Raw genomic sequence first — 21,246 nt, 5'->3', positions numbered from 1 at the left:
TATTTTTTTTGTGCATATAAAAAAGGGAACTGTAATGGGCACCTTTTTCATACCAAGCTATGTGAAAATTGATATTTTTGGAGCAAAAGGGAATTCCAACTTAAAGTGGTTCTAAAGACCAAAGTATTTTACCTCAAGGCATTATCTGAATGAACGTAAAAAATTTCAATGAGCCCACCCAGCCCCTCTTAAATGCCTGGCTCCTCTTGATTCAGCACTGTGCCCATCTTCAGCAGAGCTCTTCTCTCTCCCCCTTCACACAGTACACAAGTGCAGCAGTGAAAACCCATCGGCTCCTGATGTAGTTAATCAAATCCTGCGAGTGCAGGGGGGCAGGGCTGAGCCACACTATGTGCGTCTACGGATGCACACAGCCCAGCTTAGGAGCATGCAAACAGCTTGCTATGAGGGCACTCAGACTAGGAGGAGTCGACAGCAGTGATGGGAGACCCCAGAAGAGGTGGTAAGGGGCTGCTCTGTGCAATACCATTGCACAGAGCAGGTAAGTATAATTTTTTTTTTAATCACTTTAAAATAAACACCCTTTACAAAACAAACATGTCATACCTACTCTGTGCAAGGGTTTTGTACAGAGTGGCCCTGATCAGCCTTTTTCTGGAGTCACCCAGTGGCTCTCCTAGCCCCTTTTCATTAGGTGCACCCCCAGAAATCCAATTTCCATGCAGGCACCTGTGTGGGCACATCCTGAGTCCTGTTGCTGTGTCCATTGACAGACAGCAGGACTCGGCCCTGCCCCCCGGCTCCCATGTCACTGTATTTGATTTAAAGCAGCAGGAGCCAATGGTTCCTGTTGCTATCAATCTATCCAATGGGGACCAAAGACAGAGGCTGGAGCTGCTGGAACAAAACGGGCTCAAGTTAGAAAAAAAAAAGAGGGGCTTGGGGAGCTGCAGCACAGAAGTTTTTTTTTACCTTAATGCATACAACGTGAAACATGAGGGTTTATTATTTACTCAAAAAAAAAAAAAAAAAAAAAAAAAAAAAAAGCCTTTGCAACCACTTTAGTCTGGTTTGACATACCAAGAACATTCTAGTTTAAGCCATCGTGTCAAGCTCATGAAACCACCAAGGGGTTTTTACATTGACCTCTTCCCGGCCAGCGCACACCGATATAAGTCGGCAGAATGGCGCTGGTGGGCAAAAGGGCTTACAGGTATGTCCCCTTTAAGAAGTGGCACTGCCGACAGCATGAGCTCGCCGCATTCCCTGTGACTGTGGGTCCCACGGACTCCATGTCCGCCGGGTGCCTGCAATCATGTCACGGAGAAGTAGAACGGGGAGATGCTTTTGTAAACAAATCATTTCCCCTTTCTGCCTAGTGACAGGACAGAGATCACTGCTTTGCCATCGGGAGCAGTGATCACTGTCGTGTGTTGAAGCCCCTCCCACCAGTTATAATCACTTCCTAGGACACTTAACCCCTTCATTGCCCCCTATTGGTCAACCCCTTCACTGTCAGTCATCTACACAGTAATCAATGCATTTTTATATCACTGATCGCTGTATAAAAATGGCAACGGTCCCTAAAAAAAAAGGGTTAAAAATGTCTGATGTGTACGCCATAATGTCAATGTCCTGATAAAAATGACAGATCACCGCCATTACTTATAAAAAAAAGAAAGAATAAAAAATGATCCCCCATCTTGTAGACGCTACAAAATTTAGCTCAAACCAATCAATATATGCTTAATTTTTTTTTTTTTTTTCCAAAAATATGTATAATACATATTGGCCTAAACTGAGGGAAAAAAAAAAAAAAAAAAAAAAAAAAAAAAAAAAAAAAAAAAAAAAAAGAAGAGGTTATACATTTTTTGGGGATATTATAGCAAAAAAGCATTTTTTTGAAAATTGTTGCCCTTTTATAGCGCAAAATAAAAACCGCAGCGGTGATCAAATACCACCAAAAGATAGTTCTATTTGTGGGAAAAAAGGACGTCAATTTTGTTTGGGTACAACTTCGCACAACCACGCAATTGTCAGTTAAAGCGACGCAGTGCCGAATCGCATAAAGTGCTCTGGTCAGGAAGGGGGTAAATCCTTCCGGGGCTGAAGTGGTTAAGTAGTCCCAAAGAGATACATTCTAGGGCCAAAACTCCTTTGGGACAATTAAAATTTTAGAAGTTATTTCAAAACCCTTTCGGTTTAACCAAAACGCACCCACAGCCAAACATTACTATTACAGCACAAACCTTTAATATACATTCCTATCCTATGTACAGAAAGAAGACAAACATGTTATTTTAACAAAACTAACAATTTTATTACCAGATACATTTAGATAAACATTGGAACCCCTTACCAAAAGACCCTTGCCAGGAAAATAGGTGGATATGCATGATAACCCCCAACCACCAGTGTCAGAACCCAAGATGTCCATCTTACAATTGCATACAGAAAAAGTATATCTAGTGGTACTTGGTCACATTCAAACATTCATTTATACAACTTTGCTTAATTATTTAGACTGTATATGTTCAAAATCCTCAGGATTCCATTGACAAATTTCTTTGAAAATGACTTATTAGTTTGTCTTAATGGTCCTCTAAAGATTTTATGCAAAGTTGGACATTGCCCGTTATGTCTAGGACATCTCCCTCTTGTTACTCCTCCAAACACATTGTTGTATTTTGACTTGGATCTCCCCCATGTTGCTCTCCACATTTTTTTTTGCTATGTCCAGCAATTCGTTCATCATAGAGGTATCATAGGAAGGAACACGTGCAGCATACTTCTTGCTTAGTCTGTATAGGTTTAAAGCCTCTGAAAGAAACGTGCATCAGATTGTGTAATGGAATAAAGAATAGAAATATCAATGAGATTTTTATATAACAACTTCTCCGGTATCTTTCAAAACAGGCCTGCATATAGTTTGACAACCTTATGTTTTTATGAAATATTTATAGTTTATTCACCAGAAAGCCTACATTTCTGTGCTTTAGTTCAGTTCATGTCAAAAGGGAACAAAAAAGGAATGTTGCAATAGTAACCATGACGACAATGCATTTCAGGAGTGTGTCCCCCTTCATCAAGGCTTGATAAAAGGGGGACACACACCCGAAACACGTTGTTACTGATAAGACACCAAGCTGTTCTGTGTCATCCGGCAGCTCTGCCTTTGTTCTCCTAGTAGCCATTGGCTTCCATTCACTATGAGCAAAGCTGATCCATCCAGTCCGTCCCAAGCGGAGTGTGATCCTCTCAATCTTTATCCTGTCATACATCTGCCTGTGCAAACTGGTGGCCACTCTCTGCACTCCATTATCCTGCACTGACAGGTGTGGGGGCATGGGCTGCTCTATCCTGGATCATTGCTGATTGGCACATGGAATGCCAACTTGTACACAGAGGATTTCTTTACTTCATGGTCTCCAGATATCGCTGATATGCCCCTTATACAAGGATGGACAAAAACACCCCCCTGTTCAGTTCACAGCAGAACTACCGTACAGGGGAAATGTTCTAACCTGAACAGCGAACCCCATCGAAGTCTGAGGGGACCCAAACAGGAAAAATATGCAAGTAATTGGCCATAAAAAGGGGTATGGGGATCCAGGTACTGTTTTTTTTTTGTTTCACCTTTTTTCCAGGAGCAGTGATTTTGATGCTTAACGTGCAATATTAAAAAAAAAAAAAAAAAAAAAAAAAAAAGCGTAGGGTCCCCCTAGATGTACCCGATACTGATTAACATGGGGGGGCAGAATTTGGGGGCCCCCCTTGTTGTGCTGACAGCCCAATACAAAAAGACTTTTGCTGGCTGAGATGTAAACATCAATAGGAGGCGTCACCCATCAGAGTAGGGCAAGGGTTACATTTTCTGCTAGCCTGATTGGAGATGTCACTGCCCCACCTCTCTGCCTTATCCAATCAGAGAATGTTTTGCAAGAATGCCAAAGAGATCTCTAAATGATGAATGTGCCGAGTGGCCAATCTTAATTTCAGGATGCAACAGGGCAGACTCTCGGCATGGGACAAAGGAGCTAGCAGTAATCATAGTAGTAGCCATTGGCAGCTGGTGCTCAATCTTCTTTGGGGGAAAAGACACAGCCAGACACAAATCACCCTCCCCCCAACACTTGCCGCTTACCCCTGTCGCTCCATCACTCACCTGTTGCTTGCCAGGCCCCTTTGCCAGCCCCACACTTACCCCATCCAGGTCGCAGCTCCCAGCCCCCCCCCACATCTCTTCCTGAGTCCAGTCAGTTGTGTCCCCTCCCAGCCAATCAGGTCTCGGGATCCACTCTGATTGGCCAGACGGAGAAACGGGAAGAAATCTGAATATCGCCACACTTTTTTTTTTTTTTTGGCTTAAAAAAAACCCACACACACACACAAACACATTGGAATCCATGTGTCTGGTGCCCTGCATGTAGATTAGGGGCCGGGCGCATACATTAGGGGAACGGCGCTCCAGCAGGAGTGGCCACCACTGGTAGTAGTGGTGTCTACTACAGTGATTTCCAGCTTCTAAAGCGATCAGACGGGTATGACATATATAGAATTGCATTGGTCCAAGCTGGAACTATGCAAGAATATCCATACCTGGAATGCAGCCTATAGCATCCACCAAGCTCATAATACAGAGGGACACAACTCCATGAATACACAAGTCTTATTACAGGAGTTTCCTCTGTAAACTCACCTTCACAAGTCTGGGTGTTGAACAGAGGAAAGTGCATCACATCGGGCGTCTCGTATCCATCTCCTTCAAAGACGTAGCAGCTTTTAGTTGGAGGGTACTCATAACGTTCTTTGGTATTTACTGGAAAGGGAATTCTGTGATCCTCACAGTATTCAGCTGTTCTTTTCAAAGTCTAAAAAAACACAAAAACAAAAACAAAAACAAAAACAAAAACAAAAACAAAAACAAAAACAAAAACAAAAACAAAAACAAAAACAAAAACAAAAACAAAAACACACAACATTAAAATGAACCCATTGTACTCAAAATAGCAAAAGATGGAACAAGCCTAGGTTCAGTTCATCAAAATTCAGTGAACCCCATTGAACTCTTTTGGGAGGCTATGCTCTACAGCCGTGGCCAAAAAAACTTTTGAGATTAACAATTTTCAAAGTTTGCTGCCTCAGTTTTTATGATGGCAATTTGCAATCTCCAGAATGTTCTAAAGAGCGATCAGATAAATTGCAATTAATTGCAAAGTTCCTCTATGAAAATGAACTAAACCCTTCAACTGCATTGGTGAAGAAGGCAGGGCCGTCTTTAATATTGATTGGACGCTGGGCAAACATTTTCTTGAGCCCCCCTCCATGCAATTTCTCTCCACCTGCTCTGAGACATACAATAAATAGAAGTTAGACTCAGTTTACTGAATCAGATCAGGTAGCAATTGCAATTGGTTGCCAGAGTTTACAGAGTATCATTACTGCTCACTGACTGGCTGCTAGAGGGTACAGCACACATTATGGCTCACTGATTTTTTGCTAGAGGTTACAGCACATAACTTCTGCTTGTTGATTGGTTGCTAAAGATTACTGTACATCAATACTGCTCACTGATTGGTTTCTGCATATCCTTAGCACTCAATGATTGGTTGCAAGAGGCTAGTGCACATCATTACTGCTCACCGATTGGTTACTAAATTGTATAGCACGTCCTCAGTGCCTGCACACCATGTGGACTGGGGAGGTGAGGGGACCCATCAATAGGCAAAAAACTCCTGGGATCAATGGCAATGCTGGGGGGTTGATGGGATCAGTGGTGGGGGGGTGGGATTAGCTAAGAGGCAGAACACTGTGGCAAATTCTGAATAATGTAAACAAAGCTGGAAATCTTTGGCAAGTATATAGTGGGCGATTCTACACTGACCACCAATGTGAGGGGGAATGTGCACCGACCACCATGTAATAGGGGATTATATGCCATCCACCAATATAAAGAGGTATTTCTACACTGACACCAATGCAATAGGAGCATTTACACCAACCACCAATGTAAGGAGGGATATACAATGACCACCATGTAGGGTGACACTTCTGCACCGACCACTAATGTTAGGGGGCTTTACACTGACCACTAGTGTAAGGGCAATTCTGCCTTACCAATGTAAATTGAGCACCAATGTAATTTACACTGACAACCAATGTAATGGGGGATTTCTACACTGGCCACCAATGTAATGGGGGGGGGGGGAATTTTAACTCAACACCAATTTAAAGGGGCTTCTACATGGACTAACAATGTAAAGGATGATTTAAAAAAAAAAAAAAAAAAAAAAAAAAAAAAAACTGACCACAAATGCAAGTTTGGATTATTTTAACCGATTAACAATATGAAGAGGAGTTTCTACAGTAACCACTAATGTAATGGGGATTTACACTGACCACTAATGTAATAAGAGCATTCACAGTAACCAATGTAAGGAGGGATTTACACTGACCACCAATTTAAGGAGGACCTTCACACTGGCCACTAGTGTGAATGAAAGGATTGCATAGTGTGTTGGGAATCCATGATGCTTTCCTGATACCACAGAAGCGTGCTGCCCTTTAGCAGATACACAGAAGTTCCATTAATTGTTAATGATGCCCTCACACATCGGCTGAGATGTGTGTATTCACATGCACAAAAAAAAAAAAAAAAAAAAAAAAAAGGGGGGGGGTTCAGGGGAAGGTTCAACACCAAATGACAATTCTCAAACAAATAAAACTGGAAAATGGCGAGCTGCATCGAATGACCATAAAATGTGGTTACCTCGAATGGATCTCCAAGACTGAAGTCAAAAGATAAAATCAGATCTACTTTGCGATGAGGAGGCAACACTAACGGGTACGGAGTATTAATTTCCAAACCTGCATCGACCAGATGGATGCGCTCTTTATTAAGGAGGTCGCTGTTTTTTGGGATTTTATCTGGAATATAAAATCAATAAAATTTTTTTTTTTTTTTTTTTTTTTTTTTTTTGTGTAAAAACACACACCACACCCCACACACCTTTACAAAGATTTTCAGAAAATAAATTCTCAGGTGCCCAGCCTCCAAAATAAAACAGGTAAAACTGTATACTTAACTCACACAAACCTTGTGAAAGTCAGTTGCAAGTTTTTCAAATGTACAAATTTTATTTAAGTGTCAAACAAGTTTTTAATGCAGAAGAGGAGTCCATGTATAATAAAACCTTTGTTGTGTGAATAGGACAAAAAACATTGGCACAATTAGGAAGAAAAATTCCCACACTTCCTCTATTATGTGTGGTTCTTGTATCAGCGCCATCTAGTTTTCACAATACATTTTGGTTTGCTGACCGAGATATTTCGGGGGGGAAGAAGAGAGTCATTATGGCCACTAGGTGGTGCTGACAATATAGGACCACCACATTAGAGGAACAAGGGAAAAAAAAAAAAAAATTCAGATTGAGGGAATTTCAAAAATTTGTAAAATTCAAAATAACTTAAATTATAAGTATTGAAATGTCCTTTCAAATTTGTGTGTTTGTGAATGTAATGAATGCAAATTTATCTGAAGTTACAAATTATCCAAATTAAGGAAATGCTGCATCTAAACAAAGGGAACAAATACTAAAAAGGATTATTATTAGTTAGAACATTACATTAGTTTAGATACAGCATTTGTTATTTCAGATAATTCCTAACTTAACGAATATGAATATCTGAAGTTACAAACTAACCGAAATAACGAATGCCGCATCTAAACAAAGGAAACAAAATACTAAAATTTTATTAATTGTTAGAACGTTACGTTCCATTAGTTTAGATGCAGCATTTGTCATTTCAGATAATTCATATCTAAACTAATGGAACGTAACGCTCTAACAATTAATAAAACTTTAGTATTTTGTTTCCTTTGTTTAGATGCGGCATTCGTTATTTCAGATAATTTGTATTCATTACAATCAGACGAAATTTGAAAAGAAATTCCAAAACCTATAAATTAGTCATTTCAGATTTTCAGATTTTTAATTCTTTTGAATGTTCAGGTTTTCAAGTTTCTAAATTTCCCAATTTCTGGAAATTTTCAAACTAAAAATGCATTTCATGTGTCCAATTTTCATCCCATGTATGTGAAGGTTTGTCATATCGGCACAGTGGTGAAGTGGGCGGCACTCTTGCCTAGCAGTAAAAAGGGTCGCTGGTTTGAATCCCAACCACGACACTACCTGCTACTACTTGGAGTTTGCATGTTCTCCCTGTGCCTTTGCGGGTTTCCTCCGGGTACTCCGGTTTCCTCCCAATCTCCAAAGACATGCTGGTAGGTAAATTGGCTTCTGTCTAAATTGGCCCCTAGTATATGAATGAGAGTTAGGGACCTTAGATTGTAAGCTCCTTGAGGGTAGGGACTGAAGTTAATGTACAATGTATATGTGATTATTATTCTTTACAGAGTGAAGACTTTATTCATAGACCCTTTAGTCTTACATAAAAATATTCTTAACTGCTTGTTTGTACACACACACACACATTTCTACACCTGCCGAGATGATCTTAGCCTGGCCAATCAAGATGGCTGAAAATCCAGAACCCAGTAGAAGCCGGTCAATGAGATCAGCAGCCAGTGTGGGAGCTCCTGGATGCCACATCTCTGGAGTGGAAATTACAGGTCAGATTTTTGTCTTGACTTTGGCTCCCAGTTTTAAAGCTGCCTTGTACCCAGAGAAGCAACTTGCTTGAGGGCATATTCATTTCATACATCCTTGGCTGGGTGTCTCTTGGGTAGGACGACTTTTACTGGTAGTTGCATTTTTTTTCTGTTCACCGGAATTGTCTTTTTTTGGAAATCTTTCCTTGTTAAGAACAAATAGGCTTTTTTTTCCCTGCAGCCTCCAACACTTATTTATGATCCTTCTACCATGTGAACAAGTTATCCACATGCTCAGGTAGGGTTTGACATTATGGTAATTAGAGCATGGCAAAGGGTACACTTTTCATGAGTGTGGCCCAATTATTGTTGCTGCCCAGCACGCTCCAGTTCACTCTACAAAGTCTTGAAGAGCATCTTCATGTCATGGTATAGAGGACAACGGCTCTTCCAGCCCCCATAGCTCCTGCCATAGATATAGTTCTCATGAGCAGAGATACTCCTCCCCTGAGCACTCATTGCAACCAAGAGGCAAGAAATGCTGGGCCTGCAGTGCTGATCCTTTACCAGATAAGCTCATGTAAACTGCTTCCAGAACCTCTTTGGGGACAGACTTTGAGCGTTAAATCATGTCCCTCAAAAAAAAAAAAAAAAAAAAAAAAAAGTAAATCCAAGAGTTGCTGTTGGAACGCTCTACTCACTTAAAGTTAACACAGCCACTTCAAAACATTCTAGACATAGGTCCAGTGACTAGTTCAGAGCATCTCATGAAACTCCTTTAACCAAGGAGTTTCCAGTCACCTCTCCAAGAGACATTAAAGTTCTACACAGAGGGTTCATTTGACCAAAATGTCCACCCCTACTGCACATTCAGCCCTTCCTGATACAGAGGAGGATCAGTTTGATTCCTTGGAGTTGAAACAGGACTTTTCAGGCTTTGAATTTGATGGCTCAGCCATACATTAAAGCAATGAAGCAGGCCCTGGAATGGAGGAGCCAGAACCCCTACCCACATTAAAAACCTACTTTCCATTCTTGAAAAAGCAGTCCTCTTTCCCTTTGATGGAAAATAAAGATTTCACTCCTAATGATTGGCAGAAGGGGGATAAGAAGTCAACTGAGTAATTGTATCCTGTAGCAGAAGAGGAGGTTTCCTCCCTGGATAACACCCCAGTAGTGGATGGGGTGGTCATTAGACTAGAAATGTTACACTCCCGATGGAGGATTTAATGTTCTTTCAAGCTGTCCTGGATAGGAGGATTGAGGTAAATTATAAATGTCATACCAGGCACCTGTAAATCAACTATTCCTTTGACTTTGGTAGCCAATGCGATGAAGGTATGAACACAGAATTTGCCATCTCCCAGGATCTTCCAAAGTATCAGGTCACTCATGCCTTAGATGAGCACAAGTTATGGCGCACTTCAAGCGAGGCAGTGATAGATGGCTTTGTCAGCTTCCAGACTGATGCTACATTCGGTGATGAATAAAAGGGCATTATGGCTTAGGCCTTGGTTGGCAGACCAATCCTTAAAGCAAAGTTTCTGTGAATTGCCTTCTGATAGCAAGTTTCTTTGGCCAGAAGTTGGATGTGGCAATCTCCAGGGTGATAGAGGAAGTCAGCCCAACTTCCACAGGACAAAAAAGGTCAAGGCACCAGTGGGTTTGCCTGACAGAAGCTCCCAGTATCAATTGAGATGAGACCTTTTCAGCAAAATAGCCAAAAAAGTGTGGTATGACACAGGCTATCCTTTTAAAAAGACTCAGAGGCAAAAGGTTAACCACAGTTCCATCAGACTCACTGAAGTCTTTTTGATGGGTGGCCACCCCGAATTAGCGCAGTAGGAGCCAGGTTGACCAAATTTGCAAATGGTATGAGCGACCCATTGTCAGGATCTGTGGGCACTTTCCACCCATTTCTTGGTGTCCCTCCAGAACAGAGCCTGCATTAAACCCTAACCAAGATATCTTTTCAATGTTCTGTGTTTGCAAAAGTTTACAGGATTTTACTGTTTCTTATACAGAATAAAGACAAGAGACTGAAGGCCTGTGGCAGACCTAAAGAAATTCAATTGTTTCATTCAGGTAGAAAAGTTAAAGATTAACATACAAATCATTCAAGAGATCCAGCCAGGCGATTGAATAGTTTTGGTGGATCTACAAGACCCCCTACCTCCACATTCATATCCTTGTCTCATTGCAGATGTTTCTCTGGTTCACTGGGGAGAAGAGCATTTTCAGTTTGTTCACCTTTCAGGCTCTACATTTCACCCAGAGCCTTTACAAAAAAAGTAATATGCCAAAGAAAGCTGTGCTAGTTACAATATTAACAAAAAAGTGAAATATATCTATGAAGAAATAAAAATAAAAACATGAAAAAAAATTTAATATAAAAAGAAGTGTCCATAAGAGCAAACATAGGTGAGCGGACCATATATGAGTAAAGCCACCTTGATCACCTTGAGTGGTGCATAAAAAACTTCCAGTCGGGGGGGCGTGTCCAGACTCTGCAGCGACAGGAAGTGTTACGCGACAGCTCCGCAGAGATTTCAGCAATCCACCGCCATCCTTCAAATTTTATCACTTGGTGAGCCTCCAAAACGAACCCAACCGTTGCTGAGCACCTGATCCTCCAATCCCTGGGGAAATTTAAGAGTCTACCTGGCCGATCGAGTTTTAGGCTGCAGCCGGCTCCTCATCTTAAGAGACTCGCTGCCATCTTGCGGCCTACGGGCCCTCATCCCCAGACTTCAGTGCTGTGGTCGGCCGAACACAAGACAGCTGAATCGCCCTCATCTGCTGCCGATGTAGTCGGGTGGGGTGCGGACACTGCGGATGCCTACAAACACTGAAAGGTTAGCTCCGAGCGCTTGCGGCCTGCCGCCATCTTGAGGCCTGTGAAGCCTCCAGCGTCCCCAGGCTCGAGTACTGCAATCGGCGGTACGCACGAAAACCAATCCGGCCCTACCTACTGCAGACACCTTCCGGAAGGCAGGTCTTAGACATACAGACCCTGCGAGCAGGCAGAAGTCCAGGAAAGGCCAACTTCAGACACCCACAGCTTGCCACATACTCCTCAGGTAGCAGCCTAGGAAAGTAGGAGGCTCGGGCCTACCTGTGGAAGACGGTGGCCATCTTGTTAATCCAGGATCACCTCAACAAATTTTCTTCCGCTCTCCCCTATACCCAGTTGACTCATACCACTATAAGTGGAAGATGGCCATGGAAAAGGAAGAGCTCCTGCCATTACCAGTCCTACCACTCACCAACGGAGGTATTTCTATTTTTTTTTTTTTTTTTCCCCTCAATTTGACGACATAACCTACTCTTTGCCATGGGTACAGTCTGCAGACAATCTTCTACCTCAAGATCTCCGAGAGAGCTTACAGGAGGAATCAGCCACAATATCCCGGAGATGTTCCGGTCACAAAGGGGCAATATGGCGTCCTCCCGCCACAGACTGCCTCAGCCCTCGGAAACACGTTCAACGGATCCCCTTCTCCTTCCAATATCTCAAACCCATACCTCACCGCCTATTGATGTTGGCACAATTCCTGCTCAACTACATCTGAACAGCAAATGATCTTCGGTCCATAGCTGCAGACATCAAGGATACCCTGTCGGCTGCAATTGCTGAGCTGCGCATAGATATACACACACACACTGACTGACAGGGTCCATGAAGTAGAACAGGCTACGACACAGCATGAACATGTCCTACGCAAAGCTACCAGGCGGATCGACACTCACACCATTCAGTTAAGAGAAATACAGTGTCATGTCAAAGACCTCAATAATAGGGGCCGCCGCCACAATCTTAGGATCAGAGGCATACCAGAGACCGTCCCTGCAGAAGACATTTCATCGGCAGTGACTAACCTATTCAATGATCTTCTCAACAGGCCACCTCAAACTCAAATATCCATGGAAAGGATCCACAGAGCTCTACGCCCCAAGGGTAGGGATGCCGACCTGCCAAGAGATATAATATGCTGCATTGTGGACTATAGGCTCAAAGAAGAAATTCTCAGACAAGCCAGACTCAGACGGCAGTTGCAATATGCAGGAACCTCAGTCCAAATATTTCAGGACTTATCCAGTATAACACTGCAGCACCGCAGAGCTCTCAAACCGCTATTGGATGTGCTGCACACAAAGGGAATCCTTTCCCTTTTTGCCTATCAGCTACTCATCTAGGGAGCACTGCTCTGTTAAAAGTTCTGGAGGATCTACATCCATTTTGTGACACTCTGGCTATCCCTCTAGTAGACGTACCACAATGGTACGCGGAATTCCGCCACACGGCGGTAAAGAAAACACCACCACAGGCAGAACTGATGGAAACCCAGGAAGGAAGAAACCGCAGACTAAGATCTTCATCTGGCTATAGGAGGCGAAACCCGCAACATGATCCTCCACATGGCTCCTACCCCTCGGATTCCCCAAGGTCCCGGAGAGCCAGGAGAGATTACTGAACAGCACCTTACTGACACTGTTCTCATCAGCGTTTAGCCATGTTCAGGTTCTACTGGTTAATAATCACCTTCAATGCTTTTATTCTAGTTTAGCTTCCTTATATTCGCTCACTCACTGTCGCAACATGTCGCCTGCTGAAGATTACACCCACTAACATACCATTGGACACCATCGCTGTTGCTGCCTTTGCGGCTCACTCTCCCCCCCCCCCTCTCATTTCTCAACAGATAATGGACATAAAGCCGCCCAATCCACTGATGACCTCCGTTGTACATGCCCAAAGTAACAGAACTCCCACCGCTTACTACCCTGTTCACCATCCTCGCAGTCATAGATACTCTGCCCTTACAGTTGGATTCACTGTATACTTATACTGCTTGTCACCTCGCCTCCTTTCCCTGAACACCGTTTCCTACATGATCCTGCATGAATTACAGTATTGTTAACCCTATTAACAATTATCAACCTGGGTAATGTATGATAAGATGTATTCTAAAGATTTGCTCCATATCGCACTAATGGGAAGATGTGCCCCCACTACATATCCCAGTACGCTGCGCACAACTACATTTTGCGTCGGCTGAATGCATTTCACTTATGCAGCTATGGGAGACCACTTCTATCCATTCCAAGTTACATCACACGTTTTAAGATTTTCTTACAACATATTGACATCTATCCCTTCTCTCCATTAACCACTCCAACTGCCCGAACCGGACATCTTACCTTATTATATTGTCCACCCTCACACAACCTCTCAAGGGAACCCGTCGATGTTGGAACATCGCTGAGGGACTTGGCTGCTATGGATGCCAGCTTCACAACCTCTATTACCCGGTTTAGACTTTAACATGATATGCTTTTATATTAGTTACCTCACATAACGACAGTACACTCCCATAAATACAATATGCGGACTATATATATTCCTATATATTCCGCATAAACATGGAAGCGGTATATCTATGACGGTGAAATTGCCCCACTCAATGCTTGTTTTCTCAGACCAACTGGGAATTTTTTCCTTTTTCCTTCCCCTATCACCATCAGACATCAGTGGGTTTAAAACCACTTCCTTAAATGGCTGGGAGGGAATCCTTCATCACTTGCCTCCACATGTAGGTTAGTGGCTATAAACGACTGCCTATCATTAACACTTCTATACTACACGTGTCACTTGGGCATATATCACTTAGGCTGGTAAAAAGGGAGGGTGATGGAGGGTAGATAGTTGGGCTGCAAGGCATACGCACTATACCGTGCAAGACTACTTTTTAAATGCTTAGACAGATACAGATTCTCTGCGACCCATAACTCCTAACACATCACCTTGAAGAATATATGGTTTAAGTTTTGAATTGTGTTATGTGATGTTTCGCTTTTGCCTTTTTCGTTTTCCAGAAATTTGCTATTCCTTCACCCCGATACTCAGGAAGCCTGGTCCTAAACATGTTACTCCCATAAACATACACCTGCCAGATCTTACGCACACTACTGCTGACTCACACACATTGAATACTTGGCCCCCACAGCTCCCATGTGCACTAGTTGACACGCTCAAACCTCGATCTCTTCTTCACATATCGCTACCCTCTAATCTCTAATTCCATGCTTATCATATAATCTCCTGCTAATCCCTCTCTTACTTAACCACACTTTGCCATAGCTCCTCATATACTTATCTACAAACCTCCACTCACATGCTCATGCAACTGGTAACGGTGGGTTAGCTCACTTGTGACTAAATCCTCTCTGCTAGATTCTACCCGACCCCCACACGGTGCAGTGGAACGGTCCGGATCCTGACTCCAGGCTGACTCCCCTGATGTCACACCGTACCCCTTCTTCCTCTCCTCACTGGGGAAGATACTTAAATACACCCCACCCTTTATTCCCCATCCTTTTACATCCCGAACAGACACCAACTTTATACACGGTTTCTATACCCTCCTTTCCTCGCACCAGTTACAACTGAGCTCCTTTCTAACTCCAAGGATGGCGGACACTCCTACACGCGTCACAAAAACTGGTACTGGAACGACACACGTTTCACAGGTAAAACTATGCTCTATAAACATCCGTGGGCTTAATGTACCTGAAAAAAAGATCACAATTGCTACACACTTTAAGACAAAACAAAACAAAGATCGCTTTCATACAAGAAACGCATTTCCGCTCAGAAAACATTCAGAAACTACACAATATACACTACCCTACGGTGTATCATGCCACTAATGATGACTAAATCAAAAGGGGTGGCTATTTTAATAGCAAAAAAACGTCCTCTACAAGTATCAGAAGTTAAAGACATTAAAGGTAGATTTCTTTTTCTCAAAGGGACTCTTAACAAACCCATAACGTTAGCAAACCTATACGCTCCTAATACGAAGCAAGTTCTAATCTTTCGCGAGACCCTACAATTACTGACGGAATTTTATTCCGGCATTCTTATTGTGGGTGGGGAATTTAACGTAGCTTTCTCTCCATCACAAGATACATCCACAGGAGCTTACTCTATGCCTTACAGAGCTCTTCGGCCCATTAAAAAACACCTTAGAGATCTGACCCTTCACGACGCCTGGCGAACACTACACCCAAATGAGAGAGACTTCACGTTTTACTCCGCACCTCACAATAAATAAATACACAAGAATTGACCACTTCTTCATATCCCAATCAGACATCTCTCCTTTCCAAGGCCTCCATCAATCCCATGGTGTTATCAGAACATAGCCCCATATCCATTACTCTAGATATACCGGCAAATAGATTCCACAAAATGATTTGGTGCCTAGATAATTCCGTCCTAAGACTTAGATGTTACCCACCAACTTAACACCCGACTCAAACAATACTTTTCAGAAAACACCTCAAAGGACTCACAACAATCCAGCATATGGGCAGCGCACAAATGCGTAATACGCAGTGAAATCATATCTCTAACGGCACACAGACGTAAACTTAAACGTGATCGCATTGCCACACTATGAAAAAATCCTCATACTGGAACAAGCACACAAGCTCTCACTAGCCACAAAATCCCTTGTTGAACTGATCAAAGCTAGGGAAGAACTCCTAGAAGAACTCGGTAAATCCCTAAAACGCAAATATATCCTAAATCAAAAACTGTTCTATGAATTTAGCAACAAATCCAGAAAATTGCTTGCTAGAGCATTACAATCCCGAAAAGCAATGAATACCATACACGCTATTAAAAACTCGTCTGGCACTTCTCTTGTCTCTTCGGAAGCTATTGCCGACCAATTTGATATTTTTCTGATCTTTACAACTTACCTTCCTCCACCAAAAATGGGCAATACTCCTGAAAGACAAGCGACAATCTCGGACTTTCTGAATAACTTTTGCCCATCTTCTGACGCAGCAAATCTTTCTACTCCCATTACTGCAGACGAAATTATAACAGTGTTCAAACAACTTAAAACAGGTAAAAGCCCTGGCCCAGATGGTCTGACCGTGAGTTACTATAAAACCTTCCAGGATATACTTACCCCTCAATTAGCTACGTTTTTCAATGACCTCTCCTCGTCCTCTTCAGTAAATACGGATCTATTAAAAGCCCACATCACGCTCATTCCCAAACCAGGTAAAGATGAAACTCTAGTAACTAATTATAGACCCATTTCCCTTATCAATGTTGACATGAAAATCTATGCCAAAATCCTTGCCAACCGAATGCTCCCTTTACTACCCAAACTGATCTCATTAGATCAAGTTGGCTTTATCCCAGGGAGGGAGGCAAGGGATAATACCATAAAAGCAATCAACATCCACCACTGGCTCTCCTCTTCACCCAAACAAGGTTTTTCTGTCCCTTGATGCAGAGAAGGTGTTCGACAGGGTGGCATGGGACTACATGATAGCAGTACTACAGGCAATGGGATTCCCAGCACACTTCACCCAGTTGATCTTGGCTCTATGCGTCCCCCACAGCCAGAATAAGGGTTAACGGCCACCTGTCGAACGCCTTCCCGTGTCGAATGGAACCGACAAGGCTGCCCCTTGTCCCCTCTTTGTTCTTTCATTAGAACCTATACTACACAAACTTCAAGTCAACCCGGATATCGTAGGCATTGATATTAGACAAAAACACTACAAACTAGCAGCATATGCTGACGACATACTTCTTTTCCTCTCCAACCCGTTAATCATCATTCCAAACTTACTACAAGATTTCACCCTCTTCCGCAAATTATCTAACCTGAAAATGAACTTTACGAAATCCAAAGCCCTAAACATCTCCCTTCCGTCTCAGATAGTTTCTCAATGCCAATCTAATTTTCCATTCAAATGGGAACCACACGCCCTCACGTATCTGGGCAAATACCATCTAAACTTACCCAACTATACGACAGAAACTACTCTCCCATTCTTCTAACTATACAGAAAGACCTTACGAAATGGTCCTCAGCACAATTTTCCTGGTTTGGGAGAATTTCCATCTTAAAAATGAACATCCTGCCCCGAATACTTTATGTCTTACAAACCATACCGATCAAACTTCCTCCAAAATTTTTTACAATTTATAAAAGAATATGCAGGAACTTTATATGGGCCCACAAACCTCCAAGAATCAGTTGGAGCAGGATGGTCCTACCCAAGCTTAAAGGTGGATTAGGCTTACCCGATATTCATAAATACTATAATGCTTGTCATATCACCAGACTAATAGACTGGCACATACATACCCACTCTAAAGATTGGATCACAATTGAGGATTCATGCACCCAAACACCCCTCTCCCACTCGTCGTGGATTGACACCAAAGAGACCCCTAAAAGAACATTTGACACATCCACTGACTGGACCTACACTCAATTGCTTCAGGAACACTTGTTGTTCCCTCTCAAAATGACTCCATTCCCAGGGCCATTGACCCCCCTCACTGGCAACCCCGCCTTTCCCCCCGGCCTTCCGGAAAACAACCCATGTTTGGTCACCATGATGTCTACATTGAGAGCACATCATTTTTTCCATAATGGTTCAATTATCCCGTACACTTATCTACCCACTGAACTCCAGACTGGAAACATTCCCTTCTTCTCATACCTGCAAATCAGACACTTTCTCAATCGTTCCAATCCCATCTCTCAATGGTGCAGTGATATGACGCCTTTTGAAGCACTATGCTCTGAAACTAATCCTCAAAACCACTTAATCTCAACTGTGTATTCCTTGCTTTTCGGCGAAACTAACCTACTGTCTACCACAGTTAACCAGAAATGGGAAAGAGAGCTCAACCTGGACTTATCTTTGGAAGACTGGGAAAATATCTATTCTCACATCCATAAAGGCTCTATTAACGTCTCAGCACAAGAAACCAATTACAAATTGTACTCTAGATGGTACCGCACCCCTGATCGCATTCATATGTGTCATAAAAATGTTTCTCCTCTGTGCTGGAGATGTAATTCTGGAGTGGGCTCCCTTCTCCATATATGGCGGGACTGTACCCTCATAAAACCATTCTGGGAACAGGTACACCACATGATCACTCGAATCACTACTTATGCTCTAGACTCCTGCCCAATATTTACTGCACCACACCTCACCTATCCACTTAAGAGAAATCTTTAATGCTTCACCTCATAAACGCGGCTAAGCAATGTATTCCATTACGATGGAGGGACACTAACCCTCCTACCTTATCAGACTGGCTAAAACGTGTAGAAAAAAAAAATAGTAGTCATGGAAGACTTAATACATCAAGCAAACGACAACCCCACAGAATACAATCACACCTGGGCCTGTTGGAAACACTTTTGCGATTCGGTTGAATTTCAGACGCTACTCATTGAGCCACAAGCCGGAACATCCTTGGTTCCACGATGACCCCCGTAGCGAGAGCGAGAGAGCGCGAGCGCGAATATGTAATCCAATTCTTCTCCTCCCCACACCTCTCGAAATCAAAATACACCACATACACTATAAGACCTCTTAGAAACACTATTCCACATAAAAGGACCTCTTACTACCTCCATATATATTTGGTAGTTCTGATTCTTGCCCCCCCCCGTACAGTGTGCTCCCGTAGGGGTACTGGGAATGGGAGAGGATTGGTAAAGGTCCATGTCCTATGCTCCTCTTTTACATTACACCCCGCAACATGGGATATTATAGATTCCAATAGCTAGCTTCAATGTTTCTAGAGTAGCTAACAAATGTTCAAGGTGACTGGACACCTCATATACTTACGAATATTTTAAAAGTTTTAATTACCTGCAATTGAACGCTTTCACACCTATATGTTTTTACATTCAACGTTATATGTACCACTGTATCTGCTTGTTAAATGTACGAAATCTGTAACTTGACAATGTATCTCTGTAAACCTTGGAGAAATACCATTGCCTGTATTGTACATTTCATCAATAAAAAAATTTTTTTTTTTTTTTTGTTTCAAAAAACACACACAACTTCCAATCCATTGTGTAAATAAGATCCACCACTGTGTGAGGCAATTAAATACACCTCTTAACAGATCTACTGGACCATTAAATTAGAAAAAAGGTCATAAGCATTTTGAATAACCGGAACAGAAGCAATTCCATAAACCAGGTCAGCAGCTCCCAGCATCAAGGTCACCAGTGAGAAAGTACCATACAAACCTTGCATAGTGAAGTATTGTAATGTCCTTGAATAAATAGACCAAGTTGAGCTTCAATGTACTGTAGCAAATAAAACAAGATCAACCCATACATCCAGATAAAATACTTTAGCAGGCTGGTGGTTTAAATATAAATAGAAAGATGCTGAGTCCGGCCAACTAGAAGCACAGACCCCCGCCATCATGTAATGTCATAGACAGGCTACACCAACTTTTTTTTTTGTAAAAGGTGCCAATTGTAGTTCTGGCCCCACTCAGGAAACAGGGCCTTCAGATTCATCACTACTTGGAGGACATCCAGTTGTTGGCACAGAAACAAGACCAACTCTTAGTTAAAAATGGAAACTCTTCCGGCAAACCTGAGGAGCTTTGGCTGGACAGTTAAGGCCAAACCTGCAGATGACCCATCTAGGGGCTTAGATAGACATCCAGGTGGCTACCTTTTTAACATAAGTTACCAGTAATCAAGGAGAGATTCCAGGAGGGTGAGGTCTTCATTGGTAAGGAGTCTCCTGGGGTGTAGAGTATGGCAGGTGACCCTCACTCAGTCCTGACTGCTAGGGCCATAACATTGGGACACACACACACACCCCCTTTCCTCAGGGAGCTTACAATCTAAGGTCCCCAACTCACATTCATACAGTAGGACCAATTTAGATAGTAGTCTATTAATCTATTAACAAAATATGAACAAAATATGGGTGTCTTGCGAGCCACAGATGGACTAATGCCTCTAAGGAGTAAACTATTTAAGCTGCAAGCACTGAACCACGTTTCATTGCGTGTGAATAGATATAAAATAGTAAATGTGCCCGCGCTAGTGTAGTGTCACATGTAAAATATATATAAAAATAATTTTCACATATAAAAAACACATATAATGTGATAAATAAAACCATACAGGTAAAATATAATGCAAATAACTATAAATGATAAACCACCAAGTGCATATAAAAGTGCAATCGTGGTAATAACTAATAAAATTGCAACGTGCTGAAATATAAATATCAAAACACTTTCCAGTGACAAATGAGTGTATAACCCAATTATTAAATACAAATCACAAAAAACGTGAATAAATAGTGTCCATAAAATAAGTATACATCATGCTTCTTCTGATGGGTGTATAAATCACAACACGTGAAAACTGTGCTCTCCCGTGACACCCCACATGTGCTTGCGCTCACCTTCAGTCGTGTGACACAGTAATTAAATGGTGTCAAAATAAGCATTGGGGCCACTGCTAGGCTCACTCAGGATACAATGATGCAAAGACACTCAGGTGAAACTGCTAGGCTCACTCAGGTTACAATGATGCAAAAACACTCCTCTCAGGTAAAACCAAGATCCAAAATCATAGAAGAAACAAACAGAGGGACTCCATAGTGCAATATAGCCAGGACATTTATTAAAAGAATAAAGCCCTCCAAGAGGGTACTCACATTGGATGGGTGCTAGAGTGCACCAGACTGTACAGATAAAATAATAAGCAGCTGATCGTATGGCGTGCGGTATGGCATGTGCAATCCTCCTCCTCTGCTGAAAGCTCCGTCCTACCCTTCCCCAATGCGTA

At 42.3% G+C, this 21,246-nt stretch overlaps 1 protein-coding gene across 1 annotated transcript in view; it reads right to left on the bottom strand.

Annotated features, from left to right (window-relative positions):
* Positions 1-2,317: 2,317 nt before the first annotated feature.
* LOC141128916 (cytosolic phospholipase A2 gamma-like) overlaps positions 2,318-21,246 on the bottom strand; it is a 71,212-nt gene continuing 52,283 nt past the window's right edge. The window contains exons 14-16 of the mRNA XM_073616566.1: positions 6,731-6,888; positions 4,661-4,832; positions 2,318-2,781 (exon numbers count right to left, since the gene is read on the bottom strand). Of these exons, the coding sequence (XP_073472667.1) occupies positions 2,603-2,781; positions 4,661-4,832; positions 6,731-6,888 (509 nt within the window). The 3' untranslated portion in view covers positions 2,318-2,602. The remainder of the gene's footprint in view (positions 2,782-4,660; positions 4,833-6,730; positions 6,889-21,246) is intronic.

The sequence above is a fragment of the Aquarana catesbeiana genome, linkage group LG01 (genome assembly GCF_042186555.1).
Source record: "Aquarana catesbeiana isolate 2022-GZ linkage group LG01, ASM4218655v1, whole genome shotgun sequence".
NCBI lineage: Eukaryota > Metazoa > Chordata > Amphibia > Anura > Ranidae > Aquarana > Aquarana catesbeiana.
The sequence above is the reverse complement of the archived record's forward strand: the minus strand, read 5'-3'. Positions and strand labels throughout refer to the sequence as shown.